The sequence below is a fragment of the Quercus robur genome, chromosome 9, assembly GCF_932294415.1.
Source record: "Quercus robur chromosome 9, dhQueRobu3.1, whole genome shotgun sequence".
Lineage (NCBI taxonomy): Eukaryota > Viridiplantae > Streptophyta > Magnoliopsida > Fagales > Fagaceae > Quercus > Quercus robur.
Window position 1 is genome coordinate 9,020,181 of NC_065542.1, and position 18,281 is coordinate 9,038,461.

General features: G+C 34.4%; 2 protein-coding genes across 6 annotated transcripts; one reads left to right on the forward strand and one right to left on the reverse strand.

Annotated features, from left to right (window-relative positions):
* The first annotated feature begins 1,075 nt into the window (after positions 1–1,075).
* Positions 1,076–3,723, forward strand: LOC126698810 (uncharacterized). Its single transcript, XM_050396273.1, has 4 exons — positions 1,076–1,242; positions 2,649–2,721; positions 2,815–2,870; positions 3,473–3,723. Exons 1-4 carry the CDS (start codon positions 1,187–1,189, stop codon positions 3,585–3,587), a joined length of 300 nt encoding a protein of 99 aa, XP_050252230.1. The 5' UTR covers positions 1,076–1,186; the 3' UTR covers positions 3,588–3,723.
* An 815-nt stretch (positions 3,724–4,538) lies between these two features.
* LOC126698809 (protein ABIL2) lies at positions 4,539–9,737 on the reverse strand. Of its 5 annotated transcripts, none has more exons than XM_050396268.1 (10): positions 9,241–9,737; positions 8,125–8,262; positions 7,812–7,909; positions 7,571–7,721; positions 6,102–6,201; positions 5,843–5,935; positions 5,702–5,744; positions 5,516–5,604; positions 5,237–5,379; positions 4,539–5,023 (listed from the first exon to the last, which is right to left on the reverse strand). In XM_050396268.1, exons 2-10 carry the CDS (start codon positions 8,227–8,229, stop codon positions 4,853–4,855), a joined length of 993 nt encoding a protein of 330 aa, XP_050252225.1. In that variant the 5' UTR covers positions 8,230–8,262; positions 9,241–9,737; the 3' UTR covers positions 4,539–4,852. The 5 variants fall into 5 exon arrangements, with proteins under 5 accessions (XP_050252225.1, XP_050252229.1, XP_050252228.1 ...); XM_050396272.1 differs by having other exon boundaries at positions 7,812–7,894; positions 9,241–9,729; XM_050396271.1 differs by lacking the exon at positions 9,241–9,737 and adding an exon at positions 9,084–9,104.
* Positions 9,738–18,281: the final 8,544 nt, after the last annotated feature.

Here is an 18,281-nt window from a genome sequence, read left to right on the forward strand (position 1 = left end):
TTTACAAACAAAAATTTAGACCCATTTCATTTCCAGTGCTCTTCTCAAAGAAGTAACCTAACCCAAAAATCTATAGAAACACCAACATCAATAACAGAACAAAAACCCATTAGCTTGTTTCAAAAACTAGACAAACCCAAATGAGAAAATACATAAGTTAAAACAAAAATGATGAGGAAGATGGCCATGGTTGGTGCTGGGTCCTTTGTTGAAAATCCGATGGATGCAATGTTTTTTTTCAAGTCACCCTGTAAACCCTCACTCAGCCTCTGATGAGTGAGAGTTTGAGGTATTGAATGAGAGGGATGAGACGATTTTGGGTTTGAGAGTCATTGTTTGTGGCTCAGGTGATGGCGGAGTAATAAAGCTCCACACGAATTCCAATCCATGGTGATTCTGATAGTTTGTGATTTTCTTTGATTTTTTTCTAAAAATACAAATTATTAATGATTATTTTTGGTAGCTGAGTAAATCAAAAAAAGCCACATAAATTTTCTCCACTCTGTATTTGGTAGCCTAGAAAATTGAAAGGGAAAGCTAAAAAAATTTCCATCTTCATTCAATGTTTGGTAACCAAGAAAACCAAAAGGAAAATCCTCAAGTTCTTCACATAGAAACCCAAAAAACATCGCCTTGATTCAACCACATCGGCTAAGGACCTAACCTCTAACACAAAATTGGCCATCAACCACCACATCAAACTCCAAATGAACACTTCAGCCACACCCAAAATCCAGTCAACCCAATTGCCATTGTAAAAGGATAAAAAAATATACTGAAAAAAAAAAAAGAAAAAAAAAAAAGAGAGAGATTCAAATGTTAGATTAGATCCAAGGAAAAGGAAAAAGAAAAAGAAAAGAGAGACAGAGATTGTCAGCAGCTCACGTGTAACAGAGATGTAATAAAATTTGGGATTAAATGAGATATTATATTCACTTTCTAATATATAGCTGACGTGGAGATTCATTACTGGTGGGCGTAATCCGGACACAACATTCACTCTTGTATTATTATTATTATTTTTTTTTAGTTATTACCGGGCCTGTTGAGTTTTTTTTAAAGCCCAAACTCAAAAAATAAAAGCATTTGACTCATTTGAGAGAACGAGACGATTTCAGTGCCCTAATTGATTAACCCCTAATTTCCAAAGCCCATTATCTCTCTCTCTTTCGCAAAGCTTGAAGCTATGGCTGCTCCAGTTGCTGACATGGCAGGCACACAACCCCAATGGGAGTTCAACTGGTTAGTTTCTCTCTCTCTCTCTTGAATTCTTGTTCTAATTTGTATGTGAATTTGAATACTTTCTGTCATATTAAGTCTCAGTGTAAACTGGGTTTTCTGGGCTTTGATGCTTTTCAGCGTTTTCTTCAATTTACATTCTTAAAGTTGGGATCTTTATTGCCAAACCAATGTGGGCTTCATTCACTTTCTTCATATCTTTTTTGTAATTGTTGTGTGTGCGTTTGTAATTTTTCATATAATTGTTGTTTAGTTTTAGCTTATGTTGTTATTGTCTGTGTTCTCTGTTGGGTTATTTAAGGTTGGTTAGTAGTGATTTAGTTTTGCATAGAGCTTATGTCAAATTGGTTATTTTTATCTCCTGGTTTGGTAACTTTTATGAGTGGCAGAACAACCTAAGTATAACAAATTTGGAAGAGTGTGGACAAACCAAAATCTAACCTTTTAACATGAGGAAAATAATTAGTTCTTAGTGGCACTAACCTTTGATATCAACTACTACTTTGTAACCCTTTACTTTATGTTAACAATCTGCTTGCTTTCAGATATTTAGGGTGTGTTTGTATAAGCTGTTGAAAAATGGTGTTTTGAGTTTAAAATGAGTGTTTCTAAAAAAGCTATGAGGAGTTGTGGTTGCAAACAGAGTTTTGGGTTTTAAAAACACTCTTTTAAGCTCCCAAAACGCCTAACCAAATGGGCCCTTAATATCCATATTAATTACTGTGGGTGAGATTAAGCTTTGTTATTAGGTGCTCCATTTTAATTTCCCATTGAAGTGAGCCTAAACTTGTTTTCACAAGGAGTTTAGTAACAGGAAAGGGTTTTTTTTTTTTTTTTTTTAATCATCTGCACAAGAGCTCTCAATCAGTGATCTACTATGCACTCTTTGAAGGGTGTCTTTTTCTAGCCTGCTTGGCCATTCTTCTCCAAATTTTCACTTGAGTTTTTACTGATTTCATTCATAGTTATGAACAGGGGCTCTGTTCAGGAAAAATACTTAGAAATTCAAGGGAAAAAAAAAAATCATTTTGAATTGTTTATCTGAAAGGCATGTAAATCTAGTAGTGGAATTATGAGATACTTCTGAAAATATGCAAGAATGAGCATCTGTGAGGTGAAGGTGCACTTTAAATTTTTTTTAAGATAGATAATTGCATAAATCCTAATGTAGGTACAAACCATACATCTAGGAGATTCTTTACCATTAGAAATGACCTAATGAAAGACTACAAACTTCAAAGGGTAACTATCTTTGAGAAGGAGTATGGATTCCATCGATCATTGTTTACATGTTTACTTCAGTGACATGATGTTCAGGTTCACTTTATCTGCCTTTGAGGATTTATTTCCTTAGAGTGGTACTTAAATTTTACCTCCAAGTTAATTCTAAGTTGAAATGATATTTGCAGCGACTTGGAAGTAGACTATGAGTCTGAGGAGAATGCTTCTATGGTCTATGCAGCATTAGCTGTTGATAAGGAGGTGATCCTTCATGCTGCCTAAGTCATTTTTTTTCTTTGTTTTCGGGGGTGGGCACAAATTTAGATTCTTACTCAATTCCATTTCTGATTGCAGTTGCAGCCAGACAAAGTGAAAAGACAGATGGAAGTGTCTAATGGAAAGCTTATAGTGTAAGCTCTCTTTTCAGTTGGAACCTTTTTCAATGAAGAATTTTTGTTTTGAATAAAATATTAAAAGTGATAATGTTATATGTTAATGATTAATATTGTAACTGTTCTATATTGCATTATAGCGTATTGATTAATACTATGAAAATCCTCAGCAAAGAAGGGCAGGAGGGGGGAAAGTTAAGGAAAAAAAAAAGGCAGGATGCCACAATATATCGTTTGAGAAACTGGGACGAATTCCTGTTTGCCTGCTTGTATTAATCTTCTACTAAATTTATTATTTTAATTTATAAAAGCCCTTGCCAATGAGCTTTAGCTCAAAGAGCACTCCCTTGTTCCATAATAATGGGATTGAGGGTGATGTCTTGGATTTAAAACCCAATGGATGCATATGTATCTTACCGATAAAAAAAGGACATACCCAGTGCACAAGTTCCCACTTTTGATCAATTTGGGAGAGGTGATTCGTGGGTAGCTTTAACCCCAATTTTTTTTTGGGGGGAGGCTGATTTCTAGTCTTGAATCCACAACCTGTCACTTTTATATATAAATGAACTCTCTGATTGCCTTATATAACTTCCCATCTCTTTGTCTTTCTAATACAGGCACTTTGAGGCGGTAGAAGCAAGATTTCTTCGTGCATCATTTAGTGCTTTTGTGGACGTCCTTACACTTGCCACAAAAACGATTGAAGAATTTGGACAAGGAATGGAATTGTGACACCATATGTAATTCACCAACTGGCACTGCTGGTTGTTCCGTGAAATAGATCATTTTTTTTGTTTGTGACATCTTGTTACCTTAGGCTGTAGCAAACTTTTGGTTATGAGTTATGAAATTTCTTTTTTTTATCTAAGATGCAGTAGTATGAGTTTTACTTTGAGTAATGGTTAATTTATGAAGTTTTTATATGTACAATAGCTATACTAAATACACAGATTTTAAACTAATGTTAGAATGATCACTGATATGTGTTCAAATTTTTAGAGAAAGTGATGCAGCCCAAATGGCTTTGCTCTAGTTGTTTGTAGAACCTGATTTGCCTGGTTATAATCCATAACCCAAATTTACTGGGGTTGTTTTTATTAATCATCACGCCTTTTATAATTCTTGCAGATTCTCCTCTGCCCTGCGGCATGAGCAAGGTTACATGAAATAGAGTGAGAAACTCAAACTGAAATTTTCCAAGTACACAAGAAATGCTGATAAGAGTGAAATCGTGCAATATAGATGTGGAAAGAAAAATGTTCATTTAACCGCGTCCTTGCTGATGAGATGCTTATATGTATTCGGAAATGGATTTGATTTGTAAGTCAATATCAGTTGCAACTTAAACCAATCTTCTTGCAAGATGGTCACCAACCAAAAGCGGGGTGGGCAAGGTCCATAGTGACCATTTAATAAATTTGCAATTTCAGATGTTGCATCATAGAAAGACAGGGAGATTGCATTCAGGAAAAGGTTTTATTTATGTTCATTAACTGGCTTCCATGAAATGAATTGGATCCTCGCATTGATTGAATTGGACATTTGCTTATTGAAGTTACTGAGAAAGTTTAACCTGTTTATAAAAAAATACAAGCTTTGTGGACGTTCAATGCGCCAAAATAAAAATAAAAACCCTAATTTACCCACATACTATCTACAAACACAGCAAAAAAAGGGCCAAACTTTCTTAAAATATGTAGTTCTCACTTCTCATTACTGCTCGATGTTATACATATTCAACAAAAGAAATGTTATGTATAATATTGAAGACAAAGTACATTACTGCAAGATTACTCAGAATGGTACATCACATTATCAATGAATTACTTGAATGTTTCAATGAGAGGGGGGGGGGGGGGGGGGGGGGGGGGGGGGTGTAAATAAAAGAGAAAATACTATATAAAGTACAAAACAAAAGGGAAAAACTGAAAGCAAAAGTCTACAGACATAGCATTGCTCCCATGGCCTCTTTCTCAACCCATTGTATTCTATTTGTTTCAGTATTCATCCAAGTAAGTGTATAGCATGTCATCTTTCTTTGACTTGCGTCGGCTAAGCAAGGCTTTCAGGAGACGTTTACTTTTGCTAGGGTATTGTTCAACATCTTTGACATTTTCTCTTTCAGCTGGTAATCGCATTGAAGCCGATTTTCGAGGCTCTGAAGGGTACTGGTACAAGTATAACAAACTCCAAAGTTTCAGTTAGAGAATACAAGAGTTTTTTTTATCTTTTAGTTTTGGGCGAAAAGGGGGTTGGGGGGAGTTGTAGGAAACCATGGACTACTGAAAAGATATACTTCAATTCAGATTGAGTGAAATGGCATACTATTACAAATTCAACTATAATCGCACAACATTCAGACAATATTATTTTGTACTCACCCGTCGTCTTGGATTAGGATTTGGAGTGGTCGGCCTACTTGAGTTAGGGGTAGTGGGCCGAGTTGAGCTCGGGGTTACTGACCTACTTGAAAGAGATCCGGATCGTAAAAGTGGAAACCGATATGGTGAAACTGTTCTCTTGTCTGATTTGTAAGGTAAACATCTCAGTTGAATGATAATAGATGATGTATGCATATAAATAAGACATATTTAGAGAGAGACTACAAAATAAAATGCATTTGGAAGATTTATATATGTCAGCTCAACATTCATACGAACCTAATTCTTTTTTGGGCATGGTTGCAGTAAAGGAAAAAATTGCAGATCGCTGGGGAGGTCGTGGAGAAGGTGAGGGGGAATGCCCTCTACTGCATGAAACATGACTTATAATATCAGAATCCTCATTACAAAATAAACCAAGAGTACCAGATAAATGCATAACAAAGATACAACATTAGTATATACCTGACTGTAGATGGTGGGGTTTCTCTAATTGTGGCTCGAACAGCTTTGGGAAATCAATCAGATTACAAGAAGAATTAGATTATGTAAAAGTGTTGCCCAATAAATATGCAATGACACAGATCATGAGATAAAATACCCTACCATTCCTAAATTGATGCCAGTCATCTTCATCATCCAGGCTGCGGCCCTGGTATTTTGATTTAGTACGGTTGGCACCACTCATGGTCTCCCCAACTGATATGAATTCCAGGAATTGTAAGCATCCAAATTTAATATTCCCATAATACTAAAAAAACTGACAAGGAAAAAAAAGAGAGGGGGTTGGGGGGGGGGGGGGTTTAAATTTGCATTTAGTGTATAACATTTAATAAATGAAAAAATTGGAGAATTATATATTTGCCTGGCAAGATGTATCGCTTGTGATACTTAGGAGTATTTATCACCAGTGACTGTTGGGTAATGCCCTCGTGATTGATAAACTCTTGGCAGGTCCGTAATCTCTAACATTCCACATCCAAGCAATGATAAAAGTGAGTATTATGTAAATTTTGCTTTCATAGAGTGAAAACTATAGCTAATGACACAAATACTGTTATAGTGTTATGGTCCAATAATCAATTCACTCATGTTCAGTAATGACAATGTTGATATGAAAATGATATAAAAGCATTGCTACTAAATATTTAAGCACGGCATGTTCTTGGGTAATAATCATCCATCATTTGCCTCTTAAATCCCATATGGCCATATCTGAGGGCAATATCAATGTTTTGGTAAGAGAACCAAAAGCAGAGCCCAATATCCAAATCTATGATAATTGCCCATATTTGTAAACTACACTGTGTCCAGGTAAACTTTATGTTGTGTACATTCTTTGAAGATTTGGGTAATGAATGTAATTTTTGAAGAAAAATTTCCACACATCAAAAAATTGTGTATATTGAACATATAGAATTGTGTACGTTCTTTGAAAATTTGAGTACATTGATAGTTTCAAGTAAAAGGAAAAAGGCTTGGTGGCCATATTTACTATTTAGTATAGGTAAAGGGTTGGACTTTTTACAAACAAGGTTTAATTGTCATATTTAGTATAGGTAGGCTGACAATGTAAGTAGGAAAATTCCTTAAAAAGATGAATGACATCTTAACAGTAAATATTTTCTGAGTATAATGAGAATAACTTTCTAATTTTAAAGCAAGAAGCAGCTATTTGGCATAGGGTGATTTATGCTTTTCAGCCCCAATCATCTGAATCTCTTGCCTTCTCCACCAGTGAAATTGGGTCACTTCAAACCATGTAAGTTCTTGTATTCATTTTTTCATTTCTTTCCCAGTTATTTTCAGGATATCCTAACATCATACTTTGCACATCAAAGTTGTTCATGTTTACTGATAAGGATTATAAGTACACTTACATTTCTTATTGCCTTTATATTAGTAATACAGAAGCATAATTTATCGAAATGGTTACTAAACTAGAACAGCGAGGTAAATCTTATGTTTGATCTGAAAAGTAAGTCATCAGAATGTGGTGCAAGAGACATTTGACCAATATTTTCACCGCATTATCTTAGAAATACACAAATCATGATTCTCCCTCTTTGCTAAATACAAGGCTTTACCAAAACTAAACACCAACTTTAAAAGAATCTGAACTTTTGTTAGGGCTGCTATTCCGAACTGACTTGTTATTTATTTTTTATCAAACAAAATCAAGTGAATGGCCAAAATAGTAGTAATTTTATTTCTATCCCCTTTAGGTTAACTCATAAATCTTTACCCTAATGATTGCTAATGAGAATCCCTACCATAAGTGCCTATTCAAGGTTTACAAGTATCTTATTGATTAAAGAAACAATCCCAGCTCACCTGCTCAATGGAAGATACACGGAGCTCCGTTCCAGAAACTTCATCAACCTTCTCATCCAAGAGATCATTAACCTTATATGTAATAGAACCCAAATGGTCCACAGTATTCACCAGAGCTTTAATCGTATAATCTTTTAATGTTTCTACTACACTGCACACATGTGAGGATAACCTCTTTCAGAAATGATAGAATTGAAACCTCACTTGAAAACACCAGCATTTATGAATCAGATTAACTCACATCTGGTTTTGGTCATCATTGGTGTATGATAGTTCAAAATACTCTGCTGCTGAGTATAACTGTGTTCTTAGATTTTTCAGGTCCTGAACAAACATATGCTATAAGAAAATACAGTTGGTACAGAAAATAAAATCTTAAGAAGCCTGATTGCATAAGCTTGGTCAAGTCTTAAAAAACTGCAGCATATTCAATTCCCTTATCAGACTAAAGGGATGAACCGAAAGTCCGAATCCCAATTTTTGGCCAATATTTGAAGTTTTAAGGAAGATTGTAAAGCTTATATAGATGAAGTGTAAACAAGGAGCAGGAGTACCTTCAGACTATCTGCGAAAATCAAACTCTGCTGCATGGAAACCTCATCGAAATTAGATGCTTCATGAGGGACTGGCAGTGTGGAAGATGTCGTCATTGTCCCCATGATAGAGAAGATGGAAGACAATAATTTCTCAGCCTGCAGCAACCAAGATGATCAATTTAGTATGAAAGAAAAAAAGATAATATTAAGCAAAGGGAAAAGCAAGAACTAGATGAGAAAACATTCCAATTTTGAACCTCAATTTGTTTTAAAATTTTGAAAAACAGAAGTTGCTGTCTTCTTACAACTCATCAGAAAAGCATTAAAATGCTGAGAACTTGAAACCCCAATATATTTCAATGACAACAATAGCAAACTTGACTCTTTTTTTCTAAAGAGAGAGAGTTTGCAACCAAAATCAAAACCCCATTTCAACCCTGACATTTATATAGCAATAGCTGTCTAAAATAATAGATATAACTATGACAACTGAAACCCCCTAATTGAATTTGTAACAACAGCAGCAAGTCTGAGTGTGTAAAAGAAAGCGAGAGAGAGAGAGAGAGAGAGAGAGACTCTTCTTTAAAAAGTCACCATCAATAAAATACCAGAAACCTCTATTTAAATAAAAGATTAGCTGTACTTAACCCCTTCAAAAAAATAAGATTAGTTGTGTATGACATAATTTACGAAAATCCAACAGCATAAAACATGTAGTGCTTTGCCACGCTTCAACAACTATCCCAGTCAGGAAAATCAACAGACAAAGAATAAACTAAACACTGGAATTCGATACCATTGCAAAAAGCCCATTTTGTCTGAATCTTCACCAATACTCACATTGTATCAAAAAATTTTAAAAAAATTAAACCCAGATAAAGTACAAGACAAACCAAACCTTAAAAACATCAAAAGCCGTAAAATTTCAATAGCCTCTTTTTAATTTCTAATAAAACTGAGTTAAAGAAAAAGAAAACCTTATGCACAATGAAAAAAATAATTGATATATTAGGCTCAGCTGAGTAAAGGCTGTTACTTTCTTGGGTTAATCTCTTTCAACTCTTTCAATAGAGCTAAAACAAAAACGACAAGCAATTGTGTCCAAGCAAAAAATGAAGAGAGAGAGAGACAAACCTGGTGTTTCTTTACACTGAACTTCCTCTTATAATCCTGTAGCTGAGACTATAACACAAAACTGACAAAACCCACTTCCAGTTCAAAACCTTAAGCATGAACCCACTTTCAAAAAAAATTCAAACTTTGAATGGCAAATGCGAAACAAATGAAGGCAGCCAAAAAACACTAACAGTACATAATAAATAGCCACTCTTTGACCAATAAAAAATAAAAAAACCTCTTTGAAACAGTGACAAATGTGGTTTGGTACAGGATTTTGACTACACTAGAGAAAAAGACAACTTCGAATTGTATCTATAGGGTAGGTAATGAGGAACACAAAGAAAGCAATGAGTTAGATAGAGAGAGTGAGAGATGAAGAATAGAGGGACAGGCATCAAGGAGAGCACGTCTGTATAGGCACTTTAGGCAGGGAATCCGGAGCATTTTGTTTGTCAAACACAGCAAAAGCCTGCCCCTTTTGGAAGCAAAAACTGGTCTCAAGCTGAAATTTCACTTCTCACTCATCATTGCCTTTAGTTGGGTCCTACATTTTTTTTTCTTGGTTCTGTGGGTCCCTCGCCATTTCTATTTAACTGAGCTTTGGCCTCTGATGAGAAACATAAATCGTCTCCTGGTTTTTCAGCACCTCCCAGACTCCCTCATGTTGTGGAAGGAATTTTTACATTAAGATAAAATCAAATATTGTAATGAATATCAATAAAAATAATATATTTTTTTAGGTAGAGTTTTATCTTATAGTCACTCGGGATAATTGTTCTTTTATTATCATATTAAAACACAAATTTATTTTTAATGTAGGTGGAAATTTTCGATTACGAAAGACTTTACCGATTGAATTAATTATAACCCACTAATTAAAATAATATGAATAAGGAATTTATGTGAAAACAATGTTGTCTTAACAAGTGAAAATTGTAGTGTCCCAAACATTGATGTTTAATATAACAAAGTTAGGAGTTTTAAGTTCAATGGACACATTTTTTATGTTTATAGCAAAGATGTGCAGGTTCAAATTATGTCTCGCTTATTCAAATGCTAATCTATGGACTTTGTTTCTAGTTTTCATTAATATAGTAACCGGTTGACTCCTCCATGTTAATTTAAAAAGGGTTAGAGAATCATTTTACTTTTTTATCTTGTTTTGTTACGGTCGACAAGTATAATCAGAAGAAAGAATTTCGATTATTTTATTTTCAAGTCCTTCCATTGTAGTTCTTTTAGGATGAAACTTATGTTAAATTTATTTAATCATGTGTTTTTTTTTTTTTTTAATAGGCATATGTGTTATGTTATATTTAATAAGATTACCGTTTCAACGTTAAGGCTGTGTTTGGTTCGCGTAAAATCATTTCCGGAAAATATTCTATTTTCCGGAAATGCTATTTTCCGGAAAGGAAAATGTTTTAATGTGTTTGGTTGCATTTCAAAAAATATTTCGGAAAATATTTTCTGATGTTTGGTTGTGTTCTGAAAATAGCATAGAAAACACATTTTCACATTTTCTCACATTTTCTTGGTTACCAAACGATTATATAATATCATTTATTCATCAAAACACAAACAAAACCCAGAAAAAAATCATCAAATCCGGACAAACGAAGGCGAGCTCGCGATCGGAGAGATTGCGATCGGCGCGATCGCGCTCGGCGGCGCGATGCGTCGATCGCGATCGGCGCGATCGTGATCGGAGCGGTCGGCGCGATCGCGCTCGGCGGCGCGAGGCGTCGATCGCGATCGCGATCTCTCCGATCGGCGCATCGCGATCGCGCGAAGATCGACGCTTCGCACGAAGATCGAAGCGGAGATCGCGATCGGAGCTCTGGGTGGCTGGATCGATCGGAGCTCTCGCACTTCGTTGGCTTCGATCTCGCTCGTTGGCTTCGATCTCGTTCGTGGATCGGGGTTCGTGATCTCGCTCCTTGGAATCGTTGTGTTCTTCGATTGTTTTTTTTTTTTGTTCTTTCTCTCTCGCCGATGTGTTGTGTTCTTTGTTTTTTCTCTCTCTCTCTCTGCGTTTTGCAAGCCACGGAAATGAAATGAAGTGAAAATGAGGGCAGAATTTCATTTCCGTGGTCAAGGCTTCAAACTTCGGTCAACAGGAAAATGTTTTCCGGAAAATAATGTTTTCCGTGAGAGCCAAACGCCCTATTTTCCAGAAAACGATTTCCTGAATTCGTTTGAAGCCGAATCAAACGCACCCTAAATAAAATATGAAGGAAAATTCATTATTCTTTACCTATGGTTAACATTCCTGGGCCTCCTCCCCAAAAAAAAATGCATTTCTTTCTATATATTTAAATTTTAATACATTTTTCAAGTTAGAAAACAAAAAGAACATACCTTAGCATTATCTTTACAAAAAAGGTTCACTAAGGAGGCAATACCATTAAGTTTTGACTCTAAATAATATAGAAGAATGGTGATGTAACATGTTGTAATTTTTTTAGAGTGGTTAATCTATGTGAAAATAATGTTATTCTAATTACAACTTAACAAGTTATAAAAATAAAAAGTTGTGTCCCTAACATTACCTAATGCAAAAAATAATACTTGATTACTTTAATTGATTTTATAATTTGAACTATCAGACATTATAAGTTTATTTCCTTAAAAGTCCTTGAAGGAAAATGCCAAAGTTATTGTCAAATTTAATTTACTACCAAAAAAAAAAATTACAAATTAACATGATATACAAATATTTGATTTTGCTACAACGTAATTGATAAATTTATCAATTACTTTTTTGAATCGTGTTCAAAAGTTGACACCACACAAGTAATTAAGAAATCATACTTCATGTCCCATTTTGGAGGAAACAAATCCAAATGAGAACATGAACATGTTTGTTTGGAAATACACAAATGTTGCATTCGGATACCTGAATTTAGGTTTGAATTTTAAAATGATGGATTTGAAATGCGTTAATTCTAAGTATGTCATATGAATTTCTAAAATTATATAGGTTAAGAAGTTATTTTAAATTCAAGAATTTTGAGGTGGATTTGACAAGTCTAAATCATTAACCCTCTCTAAACTATCCAAATATGATATTTAGATTTTAATTACCCAAATCCTGTCATCCAAAGACCAAACAGGCCAAAAAAAGAACATATATCTACCCTAGGATTGCAAACACATGAGCATTTTCCTTCATTTTCTAGTATAATAAAAAAAAAAAATCTTTTTAATTCTTCAAAACATATCAACTTTATTGGGTCCCATCCCATATTTTATTTTCCCTTTTCCTCTAATTACGGGGAAACTGGTGGGTTGATTTCAGCCGTCTGATTAAATGTAAAGATTTTATCAGTTTTTGGGTAAAGTGGTAGCCCCACGCGCATGATATGCAAGTTGGCCACTAAATAGTCTAAAGTATTCCAGTACATCCACGGCCTTGAAAGGCACGCTTAGAAGTTTGAGTTTGATAAAGATGGCTCTGTCACACTTTCTCACAACTCTATCCAAACGAACCCCACGCGCCACTTCAAGTGCGTACCAATTTTTAAAAAATAGAAGAACAAAAGAAAAATGGTAAAACTCAAACAATATTATTTGAGTTGTTGGGAACCTACTTCCCCATTAAAAGTTACATTGATATGAAGACAAATTTTTTTTTATTTCATTAGAACATCTTCAGCAAATTTATCAAATTTTTGTATTGTTTGAAGAATAAGTAGTGATTTTTACCTTTATCTACCTACTTTTTTAAATACACTTTCTAACAGATTCTCTATCACATTCTCTATCTTATTTAAATATTATTTATTCATTCATTATTTATTATTTTTTTAACAACTACACATTTTCCAACATTTTTTTATTCAACACCAAATTATTATAATAGAAAAAAATGATTTGAAGAATGAACAGTAGCCCATCAGACTTGATGGCTGATGGGCTATGTTCATTAGCAAACAAAAAAAAAACCAAGTTTACCGAATCTGCTAGAGCACTGCTGGAGCATAAACAATGCACAATTTCTCCAAATTTTAGCTAATATACCCGGATACCGATACTCCTAGAGATGCTCTTATTGTCATTCTAGAGGTACTTGGCAAATATTTGGTGAAATAGTTATATAAATTAGGTTTTTGGGTTTAATGGATATTAATTATTAATGTCAACATTTTGAATGTTGAATTAAAAAAATTGTATAATATATTTTTCAAAAAGCAAATTCAGATGTTTGGTAGTGTTGTTTAAACAACACAACACATATTTCCACAACATTTTTTCACCTACATGTATTTTTACAACACTTAAACAACGTTACTAGAACAATATTACCAAACGAGCCTAAGTCTTTTTGCTCTTGAAAACAAATCAAAATGTGACATATGCATTTAATTATATTTATTATTCCAAGGCAAATTCATATATTGAACATTTGAATTCCACTTTTTTTTTTATTTGAAGCCAGATGTTCAAGATCAATATTCTCTTTAAGAATTTAAACCAACATTTCTCAAGATATAAAGAAACAATAATAAATTTTTATTTTTAAATGACAGCCCTCCCCTTGAGTTTGGTTTTGAACTCAAAACCCAATCTTGCTATTAAATCATGCATCACAACTCGTCCATCACATCTCCAACAAAAAATTGGACCTGGGAGCTTCCCCATTAAAAATTTGCAGTAATATGAGGACTAATTTTTCATTTATATGATATTATAGTGGTAATTCATTTTTGAGGTTTGAACTTTGAATGAGACAAATTATGAATGTGAAGAATTTGAATGATGGAGAATTGAATTACATAAAATCCGACTCTTCAATATCTAGATTCTATTTTTTTTTTTTTCTCCGAAATGATTCTGGATGGTTTATTTATTCCAAAGCAAATTTGAATATTAAATATTTAGATTTCACTTTTTAATTTTTGAACGCCAATATTCAAGATTCAAATTTAAACCAACATTTCTCAAGGTATAAAAAGACAATAATAACCTTCAAAGTATAGGGAAAAAATGACTGCCTTCCCCTTAAGTTTTACCATAAACATAACATATACCATTAAAACCTTACTTAGCCATTAAATTACCTTATTTTTGAGGACTCATATTCCTAATTTTTGTGTTAATAAATTAACCAATAGGTAAAACAAAAGATTTATCAATTAAGCAAGGGCATATTAATAATATTATTACTCAAACACTCTTTTTCTTAGTGAAACTCAATTGATGGGCGATAGCTTTGATTCACTCACCAATTTGTTTAATGATCAATCAATCCATGCCTCCCTCATGGGTGCAGGAAAAAGCAAAGCGAATGAATTATTTGTGATTCATAAAGCAACGGCTCACCAATTTGTTTTATGATCAATCAATCCATCCCTCCCTCATGGGTGCAGGAGAAAGAAAAGCGAATGAATTATTTAAAAGGTAGTGGGCACAATAAGCATGAGTCAAATGACAACTGCTATAGTTAGTTTTTGTCACACAAAAATAACATTTTATGTTCTTAACAAAGAGCATGTTCCCCCTTAAAAAAAAGAAAAAAAGAAAAAAGAAAAAAAGAGAGCATGTTGGTTCACATTAATGAGGTCATATAAGGGAAATTGGGATATAATGTAACATGGAATTCATTATATTTGTTGTACTCCTCATAAGCTCAATGGTGCGATTGTCATTGTTACTAAAATTTAGGGGTCATTATTATTTTCTTATACCTTGTTGAGGAAAATTTTTTCACGTCACATGACTTCATTTCATTGGCGACCCGCACCACATCAACACTATCATGAATTTTGGAAAAATCTCTTCTAAAACCCAAAAGAGTCCATATTCACAAAATAATGCCGAAGCCCATGGTCCAAAACTCATGGCGATATAATCTCATCAAAGCCCATAGTTCGAGCTCATGGCACAACATCTCATTTTCGGCTCATGAGTCTCAACGAGGGGATTTTGGGAGTCGTGGTTTGGAGGGCCAAAAAGTATATTCAATAAAACTCCAATGGTTCAAAGTTGGTAAAGGAAAGCATGTTACTTGACATGTCTTCCCCAATTCCCTGAACTCTGACAAGTTAGTGTACAATAGGTAACATTTGGTAAGCCTCTTATATCACATAACATTTAAAATGATCAAACTCCCCATGCTTTTTACATAAAAATTAATGTTCATCATATAATATAAGTTTAAAAATGTAATTATAGTATTTCATATAAATTATATTATTATTTCCATTTAAATCAATCCCAAGCGCATGGCTAAATATATATTAATATTTCATATCTAGCATTAAATGTTCTCCTTACTCTCCAAGATTTGGTTAAAATACAAAAAAAAAAAAAAAAAAAAACCATAATTACATCTCTAAAATTTCATCAAATATCAATCAACTAGTCTATTACTTACCAAAATTATATATGGACTAAACATATAATTTTCCAAAAAAGGAAACTTAGCCAAAAATACTAGCAACAGCTCCAGTAGAAGCTGCAACAACTCCAACAGAAGCTGCAACAGCTCCAGCAGAAACTGCAGTAGCTCCAACAGCAACTTAGGTAGTTGACACATGTCTTAAAATGACATCACTTGCCCATTAATGCCCAATCCCAACAGCTTACTGTCATACCCAAAGAAGTAAGAGTCCTATAAAAGAAAATCCTATCATTTTAAGCTAAGATCCTTAGCCTCCAGTTGCAGTACCAGAAATAGGAAGGTCCCATAAAGGTTATCTTACCATTTTTAACCAAACCATGAATTTAATGTCAAATATTATCCTCCAGCAAAAGATGACATCATCCAGCAGCTACAGCTGTGACTGACAATTGTAATAGCAGCTCCAGTAGCATTAAAGTCTCAAACTTTCTTTGTTTTGGCTAAAAAACAAAAATCCACTAATGAAACTACTTACTTTGTCAAATACTTTTCCTTATTTGTTAAATTTTCCTTCAATTAATTCTAATCTAGTTACATACTTGGCTCTATATAAAGAGGACCAAGCTACACACTAATTGAACCACTATCCATCCCTCTCTCACCCCTTGATTTTGAAACTTCATTCACTTTGCTGTCTTATCTCTAAATATCTCCATATCTTTCTTCATCTCTCTTACAAAATCCTTCTACTTAGATAACACCTATTACACACACTACTACCCATCTCTCCCACACTTTAATATTCTGAAACTGCATCATTTTGCTGAACAAAAAATGTCTCCGTCTCTTTCTCTATTTCTCTTACAATACCTCTCTTCTTAAAAAGCAACAAAACTCATGACATAACACAAAAAATCACTCCAGCAGTAACTATAAGCTCATGTATTTACTATATTTAACCTTTTATCATCTATCTCATACTTCCATATATTTCACAAATACATTCCTCACAAACTATCTATACATATTTCTCATATATATTTCTAATCTATCTTATAAACACCATATCTCACAAAACATAAATATAATATATATATATATATATATATTTCTTATAATCTCCATACATCTTAAAAGATGCCAAACATTCTTCCAATAACATATTACAAAAGCCCATCTCATGAAAGACATATGAACATCAATACTAAGGTATTTCTCTTAAAAGGCATAAAGACTTTGTAGTGGGCCTTTTTGGTTATATCAGGCTAGGCTACCTCTTGCGGTACTAGACCCAAATATTCTGAGTAAGGGAGTTGAGATCGGTCCAGCTGCAACACAATTTGTTTCAACTTTTGCACAAATTATGCCTCGTTCGCCAAGAGTGCACTTACGGCAGGTAGAGCTGTTTTAGATGAATTGTGGCAGATAGATATGATAATAATAAGACAAAAGAAAGTACTTTGACTTTTTAATTAAAGTGAATAGATAATCCCTAATCAAAAAAAGATAATCACAGTTTAACAACAATTACTTTATAAAGAAAAGTAAGGGGAATAAGTGGGTAGTATATGGGATAATCCAAAAAAGAAAGAAATCAAATCAAATATGATCCACAGGACCAAAACCAGAGAGGGAAGAATGTCTCTTCTCAACGTGAATAATCTCCGAAGGAAATCCTACTGTGGAAATTAATCACTTTGAGGGAAACAGACCTGAATGGCTAGTGTACAAGAGAATTCTTTATTTCTAGTAGAGAGCAAGACTTTGAGAGGAAGAGAGGGAATCAACATATTGGTGCATACCTACCGCTCTAACTCTCTATCTTTTTATTTCCTTCTCTTCTAATATTCCCCTTTCTTAGCTCTTTTTCTCAATACTTGTTTTCTATTCCCATTTTTCAAGTTCCTATATCATGGTGCTGGTGTCATCCCCTGTACACGGCAAAAACCTTTTTTTATAGTGCCTGTCGTGACCAAGTTTTACTATTTTAGCCCTTAACAACCTTTGTTTGGTTTGGGTGTACTTGCTGACTACCACTGGTCCGTCTGTATGCCACTCCCCATCACTAGACAAAAGAAAACTATTTTGTTTGTTTGTTTGCTGTGGCACCTTTCCTTGCTATGGTGTGGGTGTCTTCTTTCTTTCTATCCCTCAGGGCATGCACCTAGTGGTTCCAACTCAAATTTTTTTTTTTTAAGTGGTATGTCATCCCAGCAGGACATTTCTCCCAAAAGAGCCCAAGTAGGAACCTCAGAATAGGTTTTTTTACCTTTCCCCACCGCCAAACCATGCCTTGTTATCTCTGACCCATGACCTCACTGTGTCCTGTATTGGCTGGGTACAGGCTGGTGAGGTCTAGGTTTTATGCGTGCCTCTCTTCCATGTATGTCCAAAATCTGCCTACTACTCATGCGTTTGCCGTGGTTAGCTTGCACAGTCTGCCGTCCGTTTTTGACTATTTTCTAGTTTCCCTTTCTTTTATGGCTTGCCCCACTTAGGGGCTAGGCCTTGCTTGATGGTGGGCTTTGCCTTTCTTCAGCCCACCATTTTTTCTGCTACCATCTTTTGCCATACCACTTTATCATTCCTGCTGCGAAATTGTTTGCCTCAATCCTACTGGGCCTCTTTAGGTCTGTCATTTATTCTTCTCCCAATGGCCCAGTACGGCCATTGGTTCTTTTATTACATCACTGGCGGGCTTTTGTGTCCC

Bases quoted from the DNA above. Each gene is read 5' to 3' on its own strand.
- LOC126698810 (XM_050396273.1), top strand. From the start codon at position 1,187: ATGGCTGCTCCAGTTGCTGACATGGCAGGCACACAACCCCAATGGGAG. The intron at 1,243-2,648 runs GTTAGTTTCTCT...TGATATTTGCAG, and splicing joins CCCCAATGGGAGTTCAACTG to CGACTTGGAAGTAGACTATG. The intron at 2,722-2,814 runs GTGATCCTTCAT...TTCTGATTGCAG, and splicing joins CATTAGCTGTTGATAAGGAG to TTGCAGCCAGACAAAGTGAA.
- LOC126698809 (XM_050396268.1), bottom strand. From the start codon at position 8,229: ATGGGGACAATGACGACATCTTCCACACTGCCAGTCCCTCATGAAGCA. The intron at 7,722-7,811 runs GTGAGTTAATCT...ACATGTGTGCAG, and splicing joins AATGATGACCAAAACCAGAT to TGTAGTAGAAACATTAAAAG. The intron at 5,936-6,101 runs GCAAATATATAA...AATTCATATCAG, and splicing joins CAAGCGATACATCTTGCCAG to TTGGGGAGACCATGAGTGGT.